Source organism: Patagioenas fasciata, chromosome 1 (assembly GCF_037038585.1).
Source record: "Patagioenas fasciata isolate bPatFas1 chromosome 1, bPatFas1.hap1, whole genome shotgun sequence".
Classification (NCBI taxonomy): Eukaryota; Metazoa; Chordata; class Aves; order Columbiformes; family Columbidae; genus Patagioenas; species Patagioenas fasciata.
The window spans coordinates 54,870,217-54,894,312 of NC_092520.1; the positions used below are offsets into that span (position 1 = coordinate 54,870,217).

Sequence of the window (24,096 nt, forward strand, 5' to 3'; positions counted from 1 at the left end):
TGGAGATAACTGTCTCAACAGTCTGTTCTGATATTCAGCCATCTTCATTGCACAAAAAAATTTACCGTATTGCTGTTTATGTTCACTGTCTCTTATTCTTAGGCATTGGACCTTTAAGAAAAGTCTGTCACCATCTTCTTTGTAACATTGATGGCAGCAATAAGATTCCCTCTTTGCTTTCTTTTCTTCAGTCTGAACATCACTTTTTTTCAGTCTGAACATCACAGCTCTCCTTCTTTCATACATCTTGTGCTCCAACCCCCAGTCTTGCAGTTAGAAGTAGTTAGAGGTTTGTATAGGAACTCCTTTCTTCCTTCTTGTGCCAGTATAAACAACAGTCAATGAAGGGATTGCTACTAGGACAGAGAACCCATTTGGTTGGACATGTGAAATAGAGCACAAATTCCCCAAGAGTCAGCGTCCCACAGCAACATTTCAGTAGCCAGCATAAGCAGCTTTCCTGCCTCGACCACCAAAATCAGCCCCTACCTTAACACTGGACAGCAGGGAAATATCATATTCATAGACAAAAAAAAATAAAAACCATTTACCTTAGTTTTACACCAAAACCAATGCTCTGATAACAGTGTACGCACTATAAGAACACTCTGTCAGTGGTTCTCACTCTGCCCACAAAGAATACCGGTTGGAAATCTCCACAAACATTTTCTCCATAAATCACAAATGGGAGCTCTGAATTTGATTATTCTCTTCATTTTTCAAAAGTGGTGGTGTGTAGCCCTGGGCCTTTCAGTAGGCAGCACAAGTAAGATGTGTCAAATTTTGCTCAAGGGGCATCAGAGCCAGAATGCCTTTGTAATGCACTGTCACGTCAATTAATGTCTGCATCCCCAGTGGTTTCCTCACTGCTGAGGGCTCTGAGTAAAATGAAATGGGACAAAACAACTATGATAGTTCCTCCAGTGTAGAACTCAAAACCGTCTTGCCTACAAAACGCTTTACACCTCAGTGGGTCCTGTGGGGGCTGTAAATATGCCTTCTCTGCTTCCAAATGGATATACAGGGGAGCTAACTCCCATTCAAATTAATTGTTTCCTACTTAAAACAAGAGGAACGTGAAACCCGCTTCACTCACAGCCATTGGTACATCATTCCTGCTGCTGCTCTCCCCTGCCAAGCAGACACTGCTGGGAAAGAGCCCCCAGTGAGTACGTGTATGCACACCCCATCATGCAGACAAAATGCAGACAGAGGTGACGCATGTCAAAGACCTCCAATTACTGAACAGGTAAGTAAGTTTCCTCTTAGTGCACTGCATGATCGAGTCCTAATTGAGCATCACGTTCCTCCTGGATGCAAAAGCAAACCATTATGGACAAATGAGTCAAAAAGCCAAAATAAAAATCAGTCAGATAGCTCAAGCATGCCTGACAGAGCTATTTAAAAGATTCTGACCATTAGCTATCACTTCAGTGATATCACTTTTCATACTGACATGAAAGGTGGCAGAGGAGCTGTTTTCTCAGTCTCTTGCTTCTTCACAAAAGGAGACAAACACCAGGCAGAAAACATTCTGAAAGCTGTTAGCCATCTTTGTCACCATCACATCTTAATCTGTTTCTAACTTCACTGTTTGGTTTAGGGATGGGGAGGGTACATGTCCAAACAGTGAAATGCTATTTTTAAGAGTTTTAAATAATAGTGTGTATATGAAAAAGTTGTGTCTACATATGGATGATTACACTGATTTTTAATGTGTGGTCCTCACATAGATTTTGCTGAAACAATAAAAAGACTTAAAACTGGGTATTTAAATCTAGGTATTGCAACTTTTCAATGTTTGTGTTTTATCATACAGTTGCCAGCAAGACTGTGATCTTTTAACTAAGAGAACAAATACAAATAGCAAGTCTTAAAAACAAAGCACTTATCTTATTTGCCTCTCAGCTGAAACTCCTTTACTGAGCTTGTGTCCTCTCCCAATTTATATTCCTTCTTTTCCTCTCAAACAATGAGTTATTGAAGTCTTCTGTTATTAAAAGGAAATGCTTACTCTTTTTGTAATTTAGCTCATCAGTGCAGTTAAATGGAAGCACCAGTGATACAAATTTGAATGACAGTTTTGGACTATGTGTGTCTGTGTATCTATCTCTTCATTAGGACATGGACCAGTGTCAACAGCAATCTTCCAACTGCTGTCAGTGAATTTTGAATCAGGTCTTTTAGGGCTAGATGCAAAAAGAATAGATGCATTGAGTGAGCCCAGAGCTGAATTCAAGCGCTTTGATTCAGGTACTTAGCGCCACCTGTATCATACCTGGGGACAGTTCTGTGCCTTATTGTGAGATGCAAAACAAATTCCAGAACTTAAACCAACAGTCTGCAGGCTTAGTCTTGGAAACATATAACACAGTGCTATTTATAGTGTTTTCAGTAAGGTGTTTCTAAGGAAGCAAAGTTACCCAGGGGAAAGTTTAAAAGTTAGTAGAGATTGTTGGCTGAAGAGGTTTGTGAGTCACTAGCCTAGAGATAGCCAGTCACTGCTTATGCCAGGCTAGCAGATCCCAGCTTTCTCGGCATGTTCAGTAATTTACTCATCAGTAGCAGGAAGCACCTCCACATATAGCCTGGATCGTCTATCTATGTATGTTAAGCACAGCTGTCACCTGGAACCACTGAGCAAAGGTCGTCTTCTAAAATGGACATCAAGCATTACAGAGCTCCCTATGACAGCATTCACCTGCACATGAAATGTCTGGATTTAATTCCTTTCCCTGGATGAAGAGACTCCAAACTCCCACCTTCCTAGAAAGATTCTTATCCATCACCTGTTGTCCATATTGGCACGAGAACATCCTTCTGACTGAATTCGATAGTGTGCAGGAAACACATTGAAATGTCTTAGGGGAAAGTGTTGGAGCACAACTGAACCTGGCTGTGAAGTGCAGTGATTAGAAATCTCACAGTCCTCCCCATACCTGTTAATGTGTCACTGAGGCTACTTCTCCACATTTCAATTTACTGCTGTACATTGGTTGTTTGTCTCTGTGCCTACAGCTTTGTTTGTATTTGATATAGGAACTGATGGCTCGATCAAATAGGTAATCCTTCAGAGCACATTGCACATACTTCACTACCACCTCTTTTAGATGCAATATAGAAAAATACAGTACAGCAAGACAGACCAATCTGAAGGATGGGTTTCACTGAAGAGTTTCAGAAGCAACATGAACCCTGAAACAGAGATTGTTCCCCTCTTTGAATCAGTGCCTCTTTCCTAGTGAGTCTTACGTCAGGGTATTCAGGCAGTGCTTCTTCACTGAAGGCTTAATTCTCTTTTTTTTTTCTTCCACTTTCCTAGGTAAAGAACCTTTCAACCTCACATGGCAAATCCTCCTTTGACTGTCAAGACAGTAGTCTTTTACTTTTTATTAGTGGAACACTGATCATTTCAGCATTACAATTAAAGGATCTTAAATTGCCTATAAAGTTTCCTATTTGTTTGGGCTTGAAGGGAAGCTGAAACATGTTACCAAATCGTGAATGCACCATCAGTGCTGTCTATTCTATTAGAACAAATGATAGGTAGAAAAGATACCAAAAATGTAGTATAAAAATTATATTACCTATTTTTGACAAATTGTAATTTTATGGTACCTGTCATTTTGGAATGCCTTCTGTTTTGAGGAACACTAAGATGAGGTCATTTAGACTGTTATTGATTCTGCCATTATGGCATCACCTATAAGTCTTTAAAGCATTTAATCCTCCATGAGGGGCTTTGAACTATAAATGGCTTTTTGTAACAAGGACAGCCTGCTGTTTTATAGCAGTGACGCTAGACGTGTGGTCTCTTTCATGGTTGCCTCTAATGATGCAGTAGCTTCTCTGATTCTCATGTTGCTTAGAACACTAGTTCCGTTGAAAATGATGAAACTACACTCATGTTAGAGGTATAGCAGGCATCTTTTTTTTTTATCTATATACTTGAAATCTTTTCAACTAGATTGGACTGTGATTTCTGGAGTGATGTTAACTGAGTTTGGAATGAGAGTGAGCAAACTAATGAACTCTTGTCCCAGGTAAACAGGAGGTACAGAAAAAGTATTAATGCAATATGCCATGTTCCTTTACTAGAGCCTACAATTAGGCTAATAAAATCATACTGAGCTTTTTCAGTAAGTGACCCTGTGTTTCATGAGGTCTGAGCACCCAGACTATTTGAGTGATTTTGCAGGAAGCATCTGCTCATTCCTTCAAGAGCATAAGTGTGGACATAAAAGACTAACTCAGATACCCTCTTTAAATGAAGCTGAGCATGATGTTCACAAATCAAATTGTATACAGAAAATAAAATCTAAAGCCTAATATTAAGTCCGGAGGAGTCAATAGGAAAAATTCTGTTCGTTTTGTTAGGTTTTGGGCGAGAGTCACAGGCCAGATTCAGCAGGTGTTCAGAGGATAAAGTCAAAGCTTAGAACTAGTTCCAGTCTAAATGTGAACCCCCAAAGCACGAACAATAATAATAAATACATTCAGTTCATAAATACCTTTTCTTCCTACCGCTAGCCCTTTCCATTTAAAATAAGCAAGCAATTACATTTTTGTCTAATTTTGCCTTAAGTAAGCATGATTTTTGTACCATTTACAATTTCCAACTCTCTGTGAACTCCATGGCTGGGGATACATCTCTTCTAAGTGTGCCCATCTATAGTATGTATCCAGCGTTTAGACCGTGTCTTCCAAGTTACTGGAAGAGAAGCACCTCCCAGATGCTGTTCATCAATGTCAGATAAACATGAGATAGGTAGGTCCAATTCTTCTTTGAACTACAAAGGGATATTCTAGTGTTTCATATGCACCTAATTTTTTAACTGTCAGAGGTCAATGCACTTGCCTAGATATGGTACCTACTGCCATTTGAAATTATGTAGATTATGTGAGGCATCTGCATGGGGCTAGCACATGTGACACAAGATCCATGTCACAGTCGTGCTTCACATGACAGCAGGCATATACCCTTTGGAAACAGCATCTGAAAGGCATGTAGGGTTCTCCAGAGCATCTCCAACATCAATGGAAGCCTATATTTGCACAACTGGACCATGTCTGTCAAGTTAGGCAAAGGAGTTTCCACAGGTAGTGGAAATGGTGACCTGTCCTATAAAGGACACTGATGTTAACCTACATCCCACAGAGAGTAGATGGTCTGTGAATAATGTGCATGCCCCAAAAAACAAGAGTCAATGAGAATTAGACACTTAATACTGGCTAAAATCTGCTCGTGGCTACAATACAGCTAATCCAAATCAGAACTGTGATGCACTATTACATAAAGTTTCAGTAGCTTTCCTGTTGTGGGGAGTGAGAAGTCTCTGGGAAAGCAAATGATCAGGACATTGATTTAATATCAGTTCTGATTTGAGTTTCTTGCAACAAAGTGGTTTATGCTGACTCTCAGCCTGTGTGTGTTGTTATTTCAATTCCAGATGAAACAAAACAACAGTTCATTAGGACATTAGCACTATTTTTTGACTTCTTGGGGTGGGATGAGGAGGGAATATGCTTTACATTTGTGGTTATTTTTAAAATTTTAAATATTGAAAATCGTAGGTAATTTATTATGTAGTTCCATATCAGCTCAAATACACTTCATGAATATTGCTGCTGATAGAGGAGCCATACTCTCATATGCCTTTGCTGTTCATAAATAAGTTGTCTTTTTATAAGTGGACACATAGATCATTTTGGGACTATTGTACTGCAAGCTCCCAGCAGCAAACATGAGTATTTGTGGCTTTTACAATATCATTACTTCTGCATGTGAAGCATCTCATCCACAAATGTCTGCAGGACTTCGGCCTGCATTGTATTTTGCACACGTTATGAGGAAATATCTCCTGGATTTTCTAGGATGCTTCGGTTCCAATATGAATTATTATTTTTTTTTAGTAGTACTTTGCTGAGCTAAACACAGAAGTCATCCATCTGCTGAGACAAAGTAGGTTGTCTTGCTATCTGTCCCTAAGGATGACAATCAGAGCTATCCACTCCCGGTACTGTATTGGCAAAATTCTGTTTGTGATGAAAACAAGGTTAGTCAGAGCTCCAGTGCAGGGCACCGCTCACTGTCTCCAAGCAAGACCAGCTGCTGGTGTTTGGAGTCAAATTAGTGTGAGAGGGAGTCATTTCAGCACGCTGTGAACTTAGTCTGCACAAATTAATTAAGTTATTAATTGCATAGGACTACATGTATCCTTTGTACATTTGTCAAAAGGAAATTTTAGTTCTATTCCTAGAGTTATCAGGCATGTCTTTCTACAATTTAATTTATTTTCAATTTGCCTTTTGGGCTCCCTTGACTTGTCCCTGTGCATTGTTTGCCCCCTCCTCCTTATGATAGCCTCGTTTTTCTTTCTGCTAAAAATACTCAGTAGATTTTTAATAAATCCGTACCATCTTTAGGGGGTTTTGTTCAGTTTATTTTTCTCGTATTTTTGGATGATTTCTACTTACTGAATTCCTTTTGATTTTCAGAGAAAAATGAGATCCCAGCACTGATACCTGCCTGTTGTCTGATTTTGAAGGAAAAATAAAATCATGTATAAACTGTCACTTGAATCTGAATCCAGCATAGGTAGCATCACTGAATCTAACTTGTCAGGTCTTTTTTAAAAAGATTAAATTATAGAGGTTTCATTTGGCTTTGTTTTGCTATGAAGGTGTTCCAATGCAGCAACTGTGACAACCATGGTATTTTGGAAAACTAGTTAACAGAAATATCACCAAGATTACATTGCTCTGAAATTTTTGTTCCAGTGCTTTTTTTATTAATACAGCATGATCTTCCAATGGCCTGATATGAGTAGAAAAACTTTAAAAATGTATTTTGTGCACAAAGGTTTGTGCTGCTCCTAGAACAATTTAAAAGTAGGATTTTCAGTGTCTGTGTTTTCAAGGGCACCTTGATTTAAACTGTAAGCAGTGCCCCAGTGTATAGTCACAGCATTATTTCTGTTCTTCGGGGAGAAAATCAGGCTGCCAATGCACACGTCCTTCATGGCAGAATATCTGTCTAGAGAGAGGAAAGCAGATGTATGTATAGGTCTAAAAATCCCAAATACAGCCTCTAATAGGTGTGATAATTATTTTCAGGAAAAAGTGATAAGATGCAGTTTAAATCCGTGGGGCAAATTGTTCCAATGGATGTGTAGTGTATTTATTAAGGTACTCACAGGATTTATAGCTGCTCCAAAGAAGTACATCTGCTCTATGACTACAGGCAACATTAGTTTCCAGGGAAAGTTTCTTGAAACTTTTTTTAATATGCTTTAACCACTTGCATGCTGACTTGATATATCTAAAAGTGAGTTGCTCCACTTAGTCCTCATTGTCGAAGGCTAGATAGAATCATAGAGTCATAGAATCATTTTGGTTGGAAGAGACCCTCAAGATCATGGACTCCAACCATTAACCTAACTCTGGCATTAAACCATGTCCCTAAAAACCTCATCTATGCATCTTTTAAACACCTCCAAGGATGGTGACTCCACCACTTCCCTGGGCAGCCTTTTCCCATGCCTGACAACCCTTTCTGTGAAGAATTTTTTCCTAATATCCAATCTGAACCTCCCCTAGTGCAGTTTGAGGCCATTTCCTCTTGTCCTATCACTTGTTACTTGGGAGAAAAGACCAACAACCTCCATGCTACAACCTTCTTTCAGATAGTTGTAGACAGCTATAAGGTCTCCCCTCAGCCTCCTTTTCTCCAGGCTAAACAGCCCCAGTTCCCTCAGCTGCTCCTCATCAGACTTGTGCTCCAGACCCTTCACCAGCATCATTGCCATTCTCAGAACTCCCTCCAGCACCTCAATGTCTTTCTTGTAGTGAGGGGCCCAAAACTGAACACAATATTCAAGGTGCAGCCTCACCAGTGCCAACTACAAAGGGACAATCACTTCTCTAGTCCTGCTGGCCACACTATTCCTGATACAAGCCAGGATGCTGTTAGCCTTTTTGGCCACCTGGGCACACTGACGGCTCACATTCAGCCAGCTGTCGACCAACACCCCCAGATCCTTTTACTGCCAGGCAGCTTTCCAGCCAGTCTTCCCTGAGCCTGTAGCGCTGCCTGGGGTTGTTGTGACCCAAGTGAAAGGCAGTTGGCCTTGTTAGACCTCATACAATTGGCCTCAGCCCAGTGATCCAGCTAGTCCAGATCCCTCTGTATTGCCATCCTACCCTCCGGCAGATCAACACTCCCACCCAACTTGGTGTCATCTCCAAACTTACTAAGGATGCACTCAATCCCTTCATCCAGATCATAGAGCTATCAAAGAGAACTGGCCCCAATACTGAGCCCTGGTGAACACCACTCATGACAGGCCACCAACTGAATTTGGCTCCACTCACCACAATTCTTTGGCCCCGGTCCTCCAGCCAGTTCTTTATCCATTGCAGAGTACACCCATCCAGGCCATGAGCTGCAGCTTCTCCAGGAAAATGCTGTGGGATGCGGTGTCAAAGGCTTCGCTGAAGTCTGAGTACACAACGTCCACAGCCTTTCCCTCATCCACTAAGTGGGTCACTTTGTCATGGAAGGAGATCAGGTTGGTCAAGCAGGACCTGCCTTTCATAAACCCATGCTGACCGGACCTGATCACTTGGTTGTCTTGTATGTGCCATGTGATGGCACTCAGGATGATCTGCCCCATGACCTTCCTTGGCACCAAGGTCAGACTGACAGGCCTCTAATTCCCTGGATCCTCCTTCTGGCCCTTCTTGGAGATGGGCATCACATTTGCCAACTTCCAGTCAATGGGGACCTCCCTGCTTAGCCAGGACTGCTGATGAATAATTGAAAGTGGCTTGGTAGGCACCTCCATCACCTCCCTCAGTATCCTAGGATGAGAGTTTCCATCTGTTCTGGATGCTCAGGCTGGAGTAACTCCTCTGGCTTGAGTCCCAACTCCAGATTGTCAAGACTCAAGTACATATCATGCAAAGCCTATGTAATTCTTGGTTTCTGGGAAAATAAATCCAGGTATAAAGACTGGATGAGAATCATAAGTCTCTAGTAGTATCTGATTTAGATGGTATGGGGTTGCAGGACACACCATGGCATTCAGCAGCAGTTATGTGTAGGGGGGTACATGTCTATGTACATATATTGAATGACCTGCTGGTCCTGAGAAACAGATATGTTAAAAGAATAGCCCAACAAAAGCCAATGTCTATACTACACACTTGGCTTAGCCCTATATATAATCAGTGCTTTCACCCACCAAATCTCTTATCCCATAGCTGTGCTCCTGCTGGCAGGTTCAGAGCTTGGAGGTGCCAAGGAAGAGTCTCTTAAACCATCCCCTATTTCCGTGTGACTGCATGAGCACTGCTATCCTGCTCACTGTCAGCCATGGATTGAGTCAACCTGTTCCTAACATCTTGCAAGGACACAGGGAGGAAACACAGGCAGCTGGGTACAAGTAGGAGGTAGCACCCACCAGATGAAGTTTAACTGTTGCAATCTGTTCCTGTTCCACATCTCTCATGGCCAGCCATACTGTGGTGGACCATCCTCCAGACTCAGAGAGCACAGGAGGCTGTCAAGTCTCACCTGGTGGGGCAAGTGTTTACAGACCAAAGCTGGAGATACCATAACTCTGGGAGATGATTAGCAAGCTGAACCACAACCTCAGCACAGCCCAACCATGCAGGACAGACAGAGTCAACTTTGAGATAGCTGAAGAGGGAGATTCTGTTCTGCACAAAGGAAGAAGGGGAGGGAGAAAAAACAGAAAAAGAAAAATAATTTAAAAAAATAACCCAATGAAATGAGAAAGAATTAATTTTTCATTGTATTTCATGGCAAGTTATTACTGCTATGAGAAAAAAAAGTTGAACCTCATCACCCCTCCCTATAGCTGCTGAATTCATACGATCAATGCTGCATGACCATTCCTCCTCCTATGTGCCCATTTGTGGCTGAAGGTCTGAGCTGGAGTGAATGTAACTAATTGTGTGACATTAAGGGCAGAGCAGTCAACAACTGTTAGTTCTTCTGGCAAATGACCAGTAGGTCAGGCTGTTATTCAGAAATATCACAGGATGACGTTGCCACTCTGAGTGCTGACTAAGGGAGAGGAGGAATGCCAAATGAATGAGCAATCATCACAATGTTTTGCTTAGGATGGAAATCTCAATTAGGATTCTATACTTCTCTGCTTCTTGTTCTTCCTTGTGGCAATCTTTTTACACAACAGCAAGATGTTAACAGTGCAGAATAAAAGGCAAGTTAATGAGTATAATTTAACTTTTTTTTTTTCCTTGAACACCATATTTGTTTCATGTTCTTTCTTCCACTGTATGTAGGAATTAAATAAAGAAAAATGGTGCTGGGCTGTTTCGTTCCACAGGCTTTGAAATTTTTTCAAGCCACCCCTCTCTGAGCATTTATACATTTGAGAACCATGGTAGGTACATTTGCTCCCTTTCCTCCTCAAACATCAGGTCCGCCCTAGGAGCCTGCTGTTCTTGTATAAGAAGATTTAAGAGCAGCGGATAGAAGTAGAACAATCTGTCTGAAACCCATTCTTTTTTTTGAATCCCAAGCATTATCTCACTCATTATAAAGGACTCCTGTTCATCTACTTTTTTTTTTATTTTCTTTTTTAATTTTTTTTTTCCCAAAAAAAAAACCTCAGTGTCTACTGTTATTGGCTTTGATGGACTGATGAAGTATGATAGCCTGAGACACATTTGACAGAATATGGCTTTGGCCTGCATAAATTACTGTCAGGGAATTTTCAGGGAAGTACTGAAGTAAATTTGCACTGACTGAAAAAGGAGTTATAATTTATAGCATAATCACTGCTACTGAACAATTTGATGGGTAAAACAATTAACTGAGTTTATATTTTAGGTGAGTCATCGTAATTTTTCCTTATAGTTTGACTTCTCAAACTACTCTGAGATCTTTGGAGGAAAATATTTTAGAAGAGGAATTTTCCCACTATCTTGCCAAAAATCATATTTCTTTCCTGTCAACATCATGTCTTTCCTCTCACAAGTAATCCAGAGATGGCAGGTTTTGATCTTTCCTCAGATACCCATACAAACTCTGATGGGGGGTAGCTAGGACCCTTCCACCCTGTGCCAGTAGTTTCCTGGTCCTTTTCTACTCCATTTTGCCAAAACCCAGGTTTTTCACACAACATTCTTGAAATGCTCTAATTAAGAGGATAAGAAATGAAAGAGTTTGTGGAGCTCAGGATGCTTATGGGATGCTCCTGAAAATATACTTCAGGCAGTGGCCTATATTTTATGCATTCAATATCAGCAGCAGTTTTGGCTCAGTGAGAGTAATCTCTTCTCTCTGGTGATGAGCTCCTGACTGGAAAATATCCCCGGTTTTATACCTAAAATAGAGAGAAAATGTGAATGTTTCTATTTTTATCTTTATCTCATTTGTGATACTACCCTTTGTGAGGATGTGTTTTTTTCTATTTTGAGCTTTTTCTACCCTGTAAAGAAGTTTGGGTTTAGTTTTTACACACAGAACTGCAAATTTTCTACATTTTTCACCCCATGTCTTGTGAAACTGCTTTTCTTTAAATCTGCAGTCTTCACTATTATGGCAAAAAAAAAAATTCAATTTTCCAGCCTTTGTGACTATTACTAAACCCTCCAAAACATGAATTCTAAAACTTCTAGATTTCAGAGGCAAATAAATTGCAGCACTTGCTACTTTTTGTAATGTCATTATTTTCATGATATACTCATGACTGTGGGAACACAGTTTGTGATCACCAAATGCCTGGCCTTGCGTGAATCCTTGCTGAAATGCAGCAGCAGGCTAAGGTGGAGAAGGTACTTGGAAAAAAGAGACAAATAAATAACCAGTGTTCAGCTGCCTCCATCCTGAGGGTGCTGGCACAGAGGCTGGGCTGCTTTTAAGCTGCGTATGTACAAGGAGCCAGCATCAATCTTGTGTCCAGCTACTCACTTCCATCAAGAGGGGCAGCCAGCAGGATGCTACCTGCCAGCTCTAGGCAGCTCTGCAGCAGGTAATGCTCATTTATACCTGTTTGTGCTCACAGGCTGCTGTGAAGAGCAGGCAAGGGTTTGTCTGGTCTCTGTGGGAAGAATGAAGCAAGAATATTTTCCTGTTCTTTGTGAAGTGAATCCCCAGCTGTCCACTGCAGCTCGATTGCTTCAGGTCTTGTAGTTTTGCTTTCACCACCAACCCTGCCCTCACCAGTGCACAGACGAACATGCACAGCACCTTCTTGCTGCATCTCATTTGTGCCTCATATGTCCCAGAGACAGCATCCTTGTCACTACAGAGCCACACAGCCTGCCAGGACCATGTGTCTGAATCACAGTATCATAGAATGTCCTGAGTTGGAAGGGACCCACAAGGATCATCGAGTCCAACTCCTGTCCCTGCACAGGACAACCCCACAGTTCACACCATGTGTCTGAGGCCTTGTCCAGTCTCTTCTTGAACGCTGTCAGGCTTGGGGCCGTGACACCTCCCTGGGGAGCCTGTTCCAGTGCTGCACTACCCTGTGGGGGAAGAACCTTTTCCTGATGTCCAACATAAACTTCCCCTGGCATATCTTCCTGCCATTCCCTTGGGTGATATCATTGGTTGTCAGATCTCTTGATCAGCGTCTGTCCCTCCTCCTCCCCTTGTGAGAGAGCTGTAGACCATGATGAGGTCTCCCCTCAGTCTCCTCTTCTCCAGGCTGAACAAACCAAATAAGTTTAGCTGCTCCTCATATGACTTCCCCTCCAAACCCTTCACCAACTTCATAGCCCTCTTCTGGACATTCTCCAGTAGCTTTATACCCTTTTCATCCTGTGGCATCCAGAACTGCACACAGTGCTTCAGGTGAAGCTGCACCAGTGCAGAGCAGAGCAGCACAATCACCTCCCTCACCTGGCTGGTAGTGATGTGCTTGATTCACCCTGGGACACATCTGGGCCTCTTGGACAACCTCTATGGTCTCTGTGATGTGGGAGTCTCTTGCATTAGCACTAAAGGTAAGGGGAACGGGGAGGCACAGCAAGATGGTGGGTGCCTGTTGCTGCTGGTGCCTGTAGCAGAAGACAGGCTTGACATGACTGTTTTCACTGCTTAGCACATGCAGGGCAGCAGCCCAAGCAGCCTCCTCTTTCCCAGGCTGTCAGGAGCAGTGGCCACAGCTTCACCTTCTCAAGCTCTTCCCAGCTCTGTCTCACTCGCCTTCCCGTCAAGCCCTGGGTTGGTGCTTGCCCTTCCTTCTTGGGAGACAAAAATCAACTTTACACGTGCAGTTACTTGACTCAGGCCTCTTCACTCGGCCTCTTCACCAGAACATGATGTTTCCCTCTCAGCACTGTGGTGACATTCAGTGCCCAGACACCAGCATCACACTTCTGGCAGCGAGATGGATGGCAACCTACAAAACCTGCCCAAGAGCCACAATAAATACTCGAGCAGTAACACTAAGTCTAGTTGCACGCTATATTTACCTGATTGATTTGAACATAGCTTGAACTATGCTGTATTGTCATGACTGTTAGGTGGACATATCCTTGGAAGAGTGGAGAGGCTTATTACTTAAAGCAATACTCAAGGGGGCAAAACAGACTTTTCATTAAAAAGGTGCAAGAGATGTAGGAGTAATGCTTTGCTTATCCAGTAACTCCCTGTTTGATTTCAAATAATTTTCTTTGTATATAATTATTTTATCAAATATATAGGTATTTTTTCATACATATATATATATGTAATAGGAGTATTACTTTCTCCTCTCACTTTTTGTATTTGGAATGAAAACTCTTTGGGACAGACACCTTCTCATTCAGATTCACACAGTGTACCTCAAGTGCTTGCTATTATGCCCACTCTTATCCATACAAAATATCTCTGTTGGCATTTGCTCTTTAAATTGTCCAAATTAGATTCCATGAATGGTCTTGCAGAGTGCATTGAATTTACGGCTGACGTGGGCAGTGCACCTTGAATTCATACTGCTCACTGAGTCACGAGGCTCAGACTCCAGAGTCCAGATATAAGTGTGTTCAAGCTCTTTTAGCTTCATAGTGAACAAAAAACTAGAAGTGGTCCATTTCCTGATACAGGGTTAGATTGAACACCAATCTTGCAATATCTAAATTCATAGCTTTCCACTCAGCCGTGGCATAGAACAGGGAATCGATTAGTCTCATTAGATTTTTGCTGCTTTTAGACAAAATCTTATGAGAATGCCTCATTACTTTGCTGTACTTCAAACTGCACTTAAATTTTCTCCCTCTTTTAGAAGGAACCTTAAGCACTAGCAGTAGCTGAACCTACATGCAGCCTCTATGTCTTCTGCCTGTGTCTGTCCCTGGCAGCCCTGAGGAAGCTGTGTGCAGTTGTTCTGTTGGGATCCAGTAATTGGAGTACTTAACCCTATCATGAAAGGACAAGAGAGCGCAACTCCACATCAGCAGAGGACAACCCACCTTCTCCTCAGTAGGAAGGCAATGAAAGTCATTAGACTATTGACATAGTGGATTTACACTACAAGGCTCTCTCTGACTCTGATTGTTTTCCTGATAAGCACTTTTCCTGCTGAGCCTACTTGCCTTGGCAGAAATGTCCTTTGTTAAACCCTTCTATCTCTGAAAATATTACTATTTTCATTCTAAATCTTCCATGACTTTTCATTTTTGACTTAGATGTTTTAACAAGTTGTATTTGCATGTGATATAACACCAATTTGTTGAATCCCCTCTTGTCTCTGAAATAGCTCTGAAAATGAAATTGTAGATCTTCCTCAAAGAGCCTAGATAGAAAATTTGGCAAAAAAATAGATACAGAACTCCACATCACCACAATCAGCACATGCAATGTCACAAAGTCTCTGCACTGACTTTTAATTATTAACAGTATATATTCAGCACTTGTAATAATGCAGATTTGTGTATGTGGATTAAAATAATCCAGAATGTAAATATCCAGGCATTTGAAATCAAGCTCTTGTTTCAGTTAAGCTGAATGACTGGCAACCAGAAGGACTAGGGGAGGGAAACCTACCAAGCATTAATTCTGTGTTAAAAGAAAGCATAATATTGGGGGAAGCAGGATTTTGCACGCTGTGCATGCAAGTTTGGTTTGTTCCAGTATAACATTATTACAAGTTATGATGCAGATAAATGCATTTTTCCAGCTCTAATTTCTTACTCCTCGTGACCACCCTCCCTTGGCCTGAGCCTGCAGGGCCTGACATTCTCCCCTCCCAGCTCAGGGCAGGCAGGGGTTACACCCTGAGCTGCACAAGATATACTTGGAGGCAAGGAGATTTTTTTTATACCTTTCTCTTGTAGGAAGGCACATGGCAAAAGAGAGAACAAATTTCCAATAGCCTTAAAATAGACTGAGAAAGGTGCTGTAGTCTGATTAACTGATTAATGAATCACTTTGCAGCATGAGAACACCAGTCATAGAAGAGCAGATGCTTTTAGACCCAAACTTCCTGAAGAAAGAGGTAGTATAGTTGGCCTTTGTGAACAATGACAAAAGGTCCCTGAAGTCCATAGGGAAAACCATACTGGTTTTTACACTGTATGGAAGACATCTCAAATATTTTATGAGAGCATACAGTAATTTCAAAATCTTAAGGTGGATCCTTTATCAAAACTCCTACTTGCATACTCTGGCTTTACATTTTTCTTTGCTTTCTGTATTTTTGCCCACCTTAGCGCAGTTTTTTCTCTGTGGCTCTGTCTACTCTGGGTAAACAACTGGATGTGCCACTTTTGGTTGAGAGGGAGGAAGGTCAGAAGCCCAGAAGTTGCTGCCAAGGTAGCCGTCATCTTATTGCTGAATCTTGAGTTATTTCAAGGCATTGGGAGTCCACTGAGAGCTTCTTCAGTTTGGAAGGCAATGGAGCTATGTCAAGAAGTAACCACTAGAAGAAATGAAGTTAAATGTAAGGCCACTTCAAGTATGAAGTACAATTATCCTTCTTGCTTTGTTACGAAAGGATGGATCCCAGCTTTTGCTGCTCTTAGAAATCTTGCGCTCCTCAGAGCTGTTTGGTTGTTTGAACTCCTTGTCTGTTATAACACGTGCAGTTGCCTGTAAACCCTCGAGTTTTAAGAGAAGAAACAGCCACTTCACTACTGGTAGCAGATGTACATTTCCTGGACAAACGAAAGTTTGTATAAGTTTGAAATATTCTATCAGTAATTGTTTACATTAGATATTATCATTTGTGCTTGGAAAGGTGAAGGACTGTTCACAAAGAATCGGTGCTTAATGTCTGAGCCTTGCCACAGAAAACCCTCTGGCATTTTATCTTTAAGATTCCAGCATACTTCTGGTGTACTCACTTATCTGCAATAAAGAGCTGATTGTTCCAAGTGCTTTGGATTTGTTTGAGCCAAATGTACAGACCAGCTCTTTAGAACTGCTCCCAGGTAATACAGGAAAGGGAAAAGCTGCTTCAAGTCCCTACAGATTTCCGTTTCAAAGCACAGATGTTTCCAGTGAGTTCCACTTTCAAAAAGCCAAGTTTTTATTTACTGGGGAGCCACAAGCAGTGAACTTGGTCCTGACATACCTACTTAACGAGGCAGACTGATTGTGCAAATCAAGCCATGAGCAAGGGCAAAAGTGAACGGACACATTTTTGGAAAGGAATTGAAGTCTAGCCCAGGTTGCTCCACCATTTGACAGACTGCTCCCTTTCCTCTCTCCCCAGTCAAAATGAATGTTGACTGCGGGATGAGTTTGGTGTCAGACTTTACCTGTCTGTAAGCAATCACGTCAGTGCTTTTATTAAAAAGAAGCCTCCATTTGGTGATGTGAGGCAGTGTTAAGCTCTCTGCAGAGCTGCAGAGACTGCTGGAGGTGGGGTCTCCAGGTGAGGTTTAAGACACAAAAAGATAGCAGTGCCATAAGGTTATTAAAGGCCTTAACTTTTGCTTGTCAAAGATGTGGGTAGCCCTTAGAGACAAGGAGAGAAAAAAAACCCTTTCATTTCACTTTAAAATACTCTGGTGAGAAAAGTCTTGCTGCTTTGGAAAGTCACCTAGCTCATTTGTTTTATTTCACAAATTGCCCAAGCACCCATTTGTGCTTTATAACTGGGACTCAGTGTTAGTTCTTGATGAGAAGAGCTGTCATCTGCTTTTCTGTGCAGAAACATGAATCACAAGCAGGCAGTCATCGGTAGAGCTCCGGACCATTTAAAGTCACAAAGTCATCTTTTTTTTTTTTTTCAAAAGAGGCAGAAAAACAAAAACATTTGTTGCACAAGAAGGTCTGAGTGAAATCCTCAGAACTTATCTGCGCTGAGAAAGTATCAATAACCATAAAATTTCACAGCCCCCTTTTTAGAACTGCAGCCTTAAACTTTTGTAGGGGAAATAAAGCTTTGGTTAACCTTGGCACTGGCAGACCTCATTAAAATAACAGCCTGTCACTTTTGAGTTTAAAATAACAGGGTTGTCAGTTTTATATTCAGCGGAACAATCTACGGAGTTATTCTCTGGGAAACGCAGCAGGCGCACGTCGGGGGGCTGGCAGCAGCACAAAGGCTGAGCAACACTGCCATCTCCAGGAACCCCCATATCCAGGGTGCTCCCCAGCAGCCGGAGCCCACATCATGCTCGAATCCCGCTGAATCCGTGCCCTACGCACTTCACTGGTTTTTAAAAGGTTGAAAAAAAATAATCCGCGATCAAGTACGTGGTGGTTCGGCAAGTGCTTGGCATTTAAATTTCTTTTGTGAGAAAGTGTGGAAATGTATAATGTATGGAAAAGTAATCTCCATATATAGCTGCTTCACTTGTTTTAAATCAAAGCAGGCCGTCCTCACTGAGGCACATTGAAATTTTGGGCACCTAATGAGCTAAACAAAAAATATGCACTTACACTCCCCATATCTAATCAGTGGATAAATGAAGGTGCCTTAAAAAAAAACCTCTGCAAGAGATATCCTCTTTAGCTAAGCTCAAACACCTGGGTGAGATAGAGGGAGCTCCATTCAGTTGCTTATACACAATTGCCTAGTGCCTCAGACATCTAAATAAAGCTGACATTTGTAGCAAAGTACATAGAGGAGACATCTTTCTTGAGAGGGAGTTCCTAAAAGAGGGGTCTGAGTGAACTACTTTTCATTAAGCCCAGTTTGCAAGGCAAACTGTGTGTCAATTAGAACACTCATCTGTTCTGTATTAACTTGCTTGTGACGTATGATTCTTGCCCTCACTGTGACACCACATGCAGCAGACACAAACACAACAACCAGTTAGAGAGTGTATAATATGTGCTTGCTGACCTAGTCCTTTTAAACAAGTTCTTGGCCATTAGTCTTAGAATGCTTTCAAATTAAATCCCTAATGGACATAAATACTGATCGATGTATGAAAGTCTGGTGCAGCTTTCTGCTAGTATGGCATAACACAAATCAGATCGCGATGATCTGTTTGTTCTTACCTGGCCATGCCCATGGCAAAGGACGTGCTCCTCATGATCCCACACGCAGCTCAGGTGGTCAAGCACCATATCCGTAAATCTGTTATCAAGCTGCCCATTATTGTATTAATACAAGCTCTACATCATTTTAGATAGAGACTGCAAGGGTACCAGGTGTGTAGCTGGGTATGTTAGACACGTCTAGGGGAAAGCAAGCAGCAGGCAGTAGAAAACAGTCTGTTTTTTCATCTGGAAATAATGTAGCATGGAGAAGCGGCATTAGTTAAATGTTGCTTGTGGATTGGAGGGCAAAGGAGTATGTGACTAAAGAAACTACACAGACACAAACGTGGCTTGTGATAGCTACTTTCATGTCTTTTCTCTAAGGCATAACCCCAGGCCTCTTTCTGCTCACTGTCTGTAACTGTTCTGTTAGTGTCACACACCAGTAGGATACAGTTTACAAACCCAGCCTGAAGTCCCTGAAATTATTAATACAGTGCCCCATCACAGACATCCACTGCAAACATCTTCCAAGTGGCTACACCACCACATGCCCACCCACAGTGCGTCATCCAGAGTGGCACCCTGCTGCACCAGAGAAGTGATGTCCAGTGATCAGCCAGAAATGTTTGTACATTTTCCTGGGGTATAAAGGCTTAACTCTCAATGGGACTTTATATGGAGGTGTTTCTGAGCATCACCCCCAGGGAGAAGGTATTGACAGAAAGGCAAGCTCAATATTCTGTTTGCATATCAAAAATAAAATCTTCCCAAATTGCAGGATAAACAAGAAAAAAACACGCAACGCAAAAACATCAGGAAGAAAAAAAGAAGGTTAAAGAGAACTGTTTCGTCTTAACACAAGAAAGACTCCGTATCATTTATTGCGTTGAATTTGGGTCAGTTTTGGATGCATTCTACTAGCTTTGAACACTATTATAGTGTTTTCTAATATTCCTCTATCTGTGAAAGTAGGGATTATATTGGAGGGGATGAGATGGACTTGCCAGGGGAGAACTTAGCAGGGAAAGAGGAGGAAAAAAGGGAATTTACTTTTTAAAATTTGCTTTTGGCCCCGGCATTTCTATTGGAAATGAAAGTGGATTCCGTTAGAATTGGCTGCTCATTTCACAAGCAAATGTCTTCCTGGGGTATCTCAAACCTTATAAAATGTAGTCATCTCACTTTTAATTTTGCATGGTATTTTCACGGCTTTTTTTAATTATCCTGGCAAGTCCTTCAATTTATCCACATGTCTTGAATTAAAACAAGGAATGCTAAGGTCTGATTGCAGCTAAAATGATGGGCTTGCTTTTTAGCTCATTTCATTATGTTAGAATGCAAGGTGAGTAAAGAAGCTAGAAACACTGCTCATCTTTATTTGCCTGCTTATAACTGAACCTGTGCTGGTAGGACTGGAACTGAACTCAGAGCTGCTGTTCCAAATTCTGCTGAAGAATTGCATGACATACATGACTGCCTCAGTCACATGAGAAGTCAGAAATAAGAAATGAACTGTATTTCTCAATGTAGGGCATGTAACTACACCATTTCCATAACTCCGGATATGAATTTCTCTTTGGAAATGATGCAAATATTTAACTTTTCTCACCTACACAGTAATGCTTCCCTTCTGTTAGCAATTATAGATGAAGGCCAGGCTATTTTAATATCCATTTCTATATATCTCCCATTAAATTAAAAATTTGACTCTTTGCATGGCTCTTGCTATATCCTTTTTCCTATGAGAGACGAGGTATTGCAATTTAAAACAAATTTAGTACCTCGAAAGTAGCTGAAAAAAAAAAAAGTAGTTCAGTATAATATCAGTGCTATGTCAGGAAGATAGCTAGGGAAAGTCAGGCTAACTACAGCCAAAGAGATCCAGCTGTCCTAATCCGAATAAATCTCTGCTAGAGAAAGTGGAAAGGAAATATGTAAAATATCCAAATTGCATACATCTCATGTTTAAATGTTTCCACAGAAGCTAACCGAGCTTGAAAGTCAATCTTTAATTCAAAGAATAGGAAATAGCAAAGAATCATTTACAAGGGTACAGGTCACTAAGGTCCGACTTGGTAAATCACAAGCAAGCAATGTTAACTGAATCCTTAGCGGCTTTTGCCTTGTTTTCAAGGGACTGCACATCTGTAACACATTTTTTAAATGCTGATGGTGATCAGAATGATGTATGGTGGGATATGCATAACCATGGGGACTAATGAGAGACTTTCTGTGGCCATGCTTGAGGAGATCCCAGAACTGAAGCCACCAAAACCCACAGGCAAAAGTTTTACATATTATCACAGGCATTACATCACCTAATTCTATTTTGCATTTAAAGTTACATTAAAAGTACTCCAAATTTGTTGCCTGCCCAAGCGTTCATCAAGCAGAAGTGAATGTGGCCGTCAGGCTACTCCCTTGAAAAAGGAAATTAATCAATCTGTGCTTATAATTCTTCTTTCAAGGCCATCAGAAACCGCCCTCCATTTCCAGAAAACCAGTTTCAGAGTGAGGTTCGAGGGACTGTTCAGGTAGATGTGTGAACTCCACTGTCAAAAGCTGAGAGGGTTAAGAGAGATCCGGTCACACAGCAGGAAAGTGCAACACTTTGCAGGCTGAGTCCACTAGTTGTTTAAAACTCGCTGGTGAAGTAACACAAGGGGGAGCTGGGGACAGCTTTGAGGGGGAATACCTGAGGGGAATAAAAAGTGTTAAAATGCACCTGAATTGGAGGAGCCTAGAGGGGGCTGGAAATGGTAACCTTTTCCTAAGCTGTAGTCATTTTTGCGGTTGCTGCTTTTTGTTAGTCATGTAAGTGTCTCCCTTCCCCCCAGGCTCTAAAATGGGAATGGCATCTCAGGGGGATATCTGTGAGATTAAACCTGTGATTTGCCAACAATCCTGGGTAAAGCAAGACCATCTTACTTTGCTAGGTGCACTTCTGGAAAAAAAAAAAATCTTTATTGCTAGGAAATTTAATGATTTGTTGTCTATATGCAGCACACATATAGAGTATGTAAACATCATTTAATATCTTTAATATCTTTAGAGGTGACTAGGGAATGGGAGTCTTCATTTTGATTTTCAGGGAGTATCTGGACAGCCTGTGCAGCATGTGAGCTGTAAGAACCACTCTCCACTCTTTTGCTGACTTCTGTGTACTCCGTATTACAGTCCTTACAAGGGCCAGGAGAGGAAATCACTTTTAAATGGGTGTTGTCTCACTTGCAGTACAAAAACAGAAGTCTTCAGTCTGGGAGAACCAGCTCTCATTTGATTAAGTAGAAATCTAAATGTAACTCTAAACATCTGAGTTTTGAATAGCTTAAAATAACTTCCAGATAGTGGAGAAGTTACTGCTTTGAAAACTAATTGCTCACCACTGCTATCAATCAAAATGCTTGTGTAGTTATCCAGGCATAGGCAATAAATAAGAAAATCTGTCCCCTTGGCTCTCCTGTTCCCGAAGTTTATATTAATGGACCCTCTTCCCTATGTATTCTATAGGATTCCTCTGTCTGATGTACCGCACTGTGGCCTAACAGGATTTTACACACCTCTCTGTGAACACTGGGCAGCTTAACTAAGTTGCTTGTGCTGGTTAGCTGTACTGGGAGGGATCCTGGAGTTTTTACCTTCAGCATGAGCAGAAGGAGAGGCTACTGTCTGCCCTAAGACCCTGGTCCCATCAGCCAAAGCCATCAGAAAGGGCAGGCGTCCTGAGAACATTCCCACTACTTCTGAAGGTTTGCCCATGATCTGTAAACTGGAATTTAAATTTTGGCTTGACAGGGCTCCCCTGTTGAGATTTTTAAGGCTTTCAAATGCTCCTAGTGTCTCATATGAAAACAAAGCCACTAGGCCTTGGCAAGAAGTGTGGAGATTTATAAGGTGTCTGTCATGGCCAGAAACACTGTCAACAGCTCATGCAGCCAAATACTGCCTGACTTATTTCTTACGGAAGAAAATGTGGATGGTGCTTCTGAAATAACATCCTTGGCTGTTTCTATCTCCTAGTTAATAAAGTGACATTCCACCGAGTTTAAGCAAGGCAAAGCAGCGTGAGCCATTTGCTCAGAGAGCTATCATGTCTTCAGAACAAAAGATAAAAGAGATAAATAGCCAAGTACAATACTGTACCTCAACAACCTAAAAGCCAATCTCAAAACTGAATGGAAGAATGGAGAGATTTTATTTCTTGGGTTTTTTTGAAGAATAAAGCTCAGCGATTTCCTTTGAAAGCTATTCAAAAAGCTCCCCTAAATCCTATTACAACTTAATGTGAAATGCATCTGTTTCCATAAGAACAACAGTGACACCATTCATCCTTTGTAGTCTGTCCTTTGTTGTGTTTTGTATCTATTCTTGTCGATTCTTCCACTCCAATGTACAAAACATAAAACAAGAACTGGTAACATTTTAGCCAGAGCTTTTATTTGTTAAATTGATGTTGGAAATTCAGTTTGTTCCCTTTTGCTGCTGCATCATGCCAAATTACAAACTCCTTGTTCAAGGAGTAAAGAAACTGTTTCACTATTGTCCCAACATTTCTTGAACCTGAAGTCTGTATCCAGCTGCAGATATTTATCTACACCCAACAGCAAAGATGAAGTTAGTCTCTGCATGCATGTATATACACAAACTTCTTGCTGTTACTGAAACTGAAATGTACTGCAATGTGTTCAGCCTGTGTATCTTAAGCCAGTTCAACATCAACTCAGCACTGCACCAATTTTTAGAACCTGTTTATGTAGCTCTAAATATAATATTTATCTAAAACATGACCAAGTTGGTGGGTGAGACATTTTATCTGATGTACACTGTTTAACTGAATTTACGTTCAGCAGACTGCGAGGCATATTAATTCTTAGAAATATGTGTATTTAGAAAATCTTAGAGAAATGGAGATGAGAAAGAGCAAGGTGTAACATGCTTTTATTAATGTCTTGCTTGTGGAAAAACATAATTTTGATTATTTGTGCTCTCTGAATCCAAAAGCTGAGTGCCTTGCTCACAAATACAGAAATTGAAGTTTTAGCACCTTCAGCCCTCTTAACCTTCACCATCATCACCATTATGGAATTAAACTTTATTTAATATGATAGTGAGCATGGCTGATGTTTTTAACCTGTTTTCCCTCTCATTGTCTCTTAATCAGGTAACAGACATTAAAGAAAAACTAAAGCTCTCTAAAAAGTTCTGGTCAACTTTACCCTACACAGTCTGCAAGGATGAGCGAGTGACAGCCGGTCCGTCAGTCGAGGAGGACTGCTGGAATGGCCACACCAAGGCGAGGTGAGGTGGACCCCTCTCCACCGCACTCGATCCAAATCCCCATCCAGCCTGAAGCAATCACAAAACTAAGGGCATTTCAGAAAACCATTTATAAGGGCAAAACAGAAATGGGGAGAGCAAGTAATCGTCCACACGCAGCTTGTAGCCGAGATTACTTATTGTCAAGGTGCCATTAAAGCCGGAGTGTGAGTCAGGGTAAATGTGCACAGCGTGTCAGCATGGGAACACAGAAAATGTTCATTGGTTCAGCTCCAGAAGGATAATTTATATCGAGATTTCAAAGAGCTCTTTAGCTCCATTTAGCATCCCTGTGTTGGGACTGACAGCTTGTGAAGCAATTGCACTCTCAGGATATCATACTGGGATGAAACAGA

General features: G+C 41.3%; 1 protein-coding gene across 2 annotated transcripts in view; it reads left to right on the forward strand.

The window, feature by feature from the left end:
• GPC6 (glypican 6) overlaps window positions 1–24,096 on the forward strand; it is a 786,144-nt gene that overhangs the window by 739,336 nt on the left and 22,712 nt on the right. For both annotated transcript variants that reach the window (XM_071806659.1, XM_065851136.2), the window contains one exon: window positions 23,586–23,722. In XM_071806659.1, coding sequence (XP_071662760.1) covers window positions 23,586–23,722 — 137 coding nt within the window. The remainder of the gene's footprint in view (window positions 1–23,585; window positions 23,723–24,096) is intronic.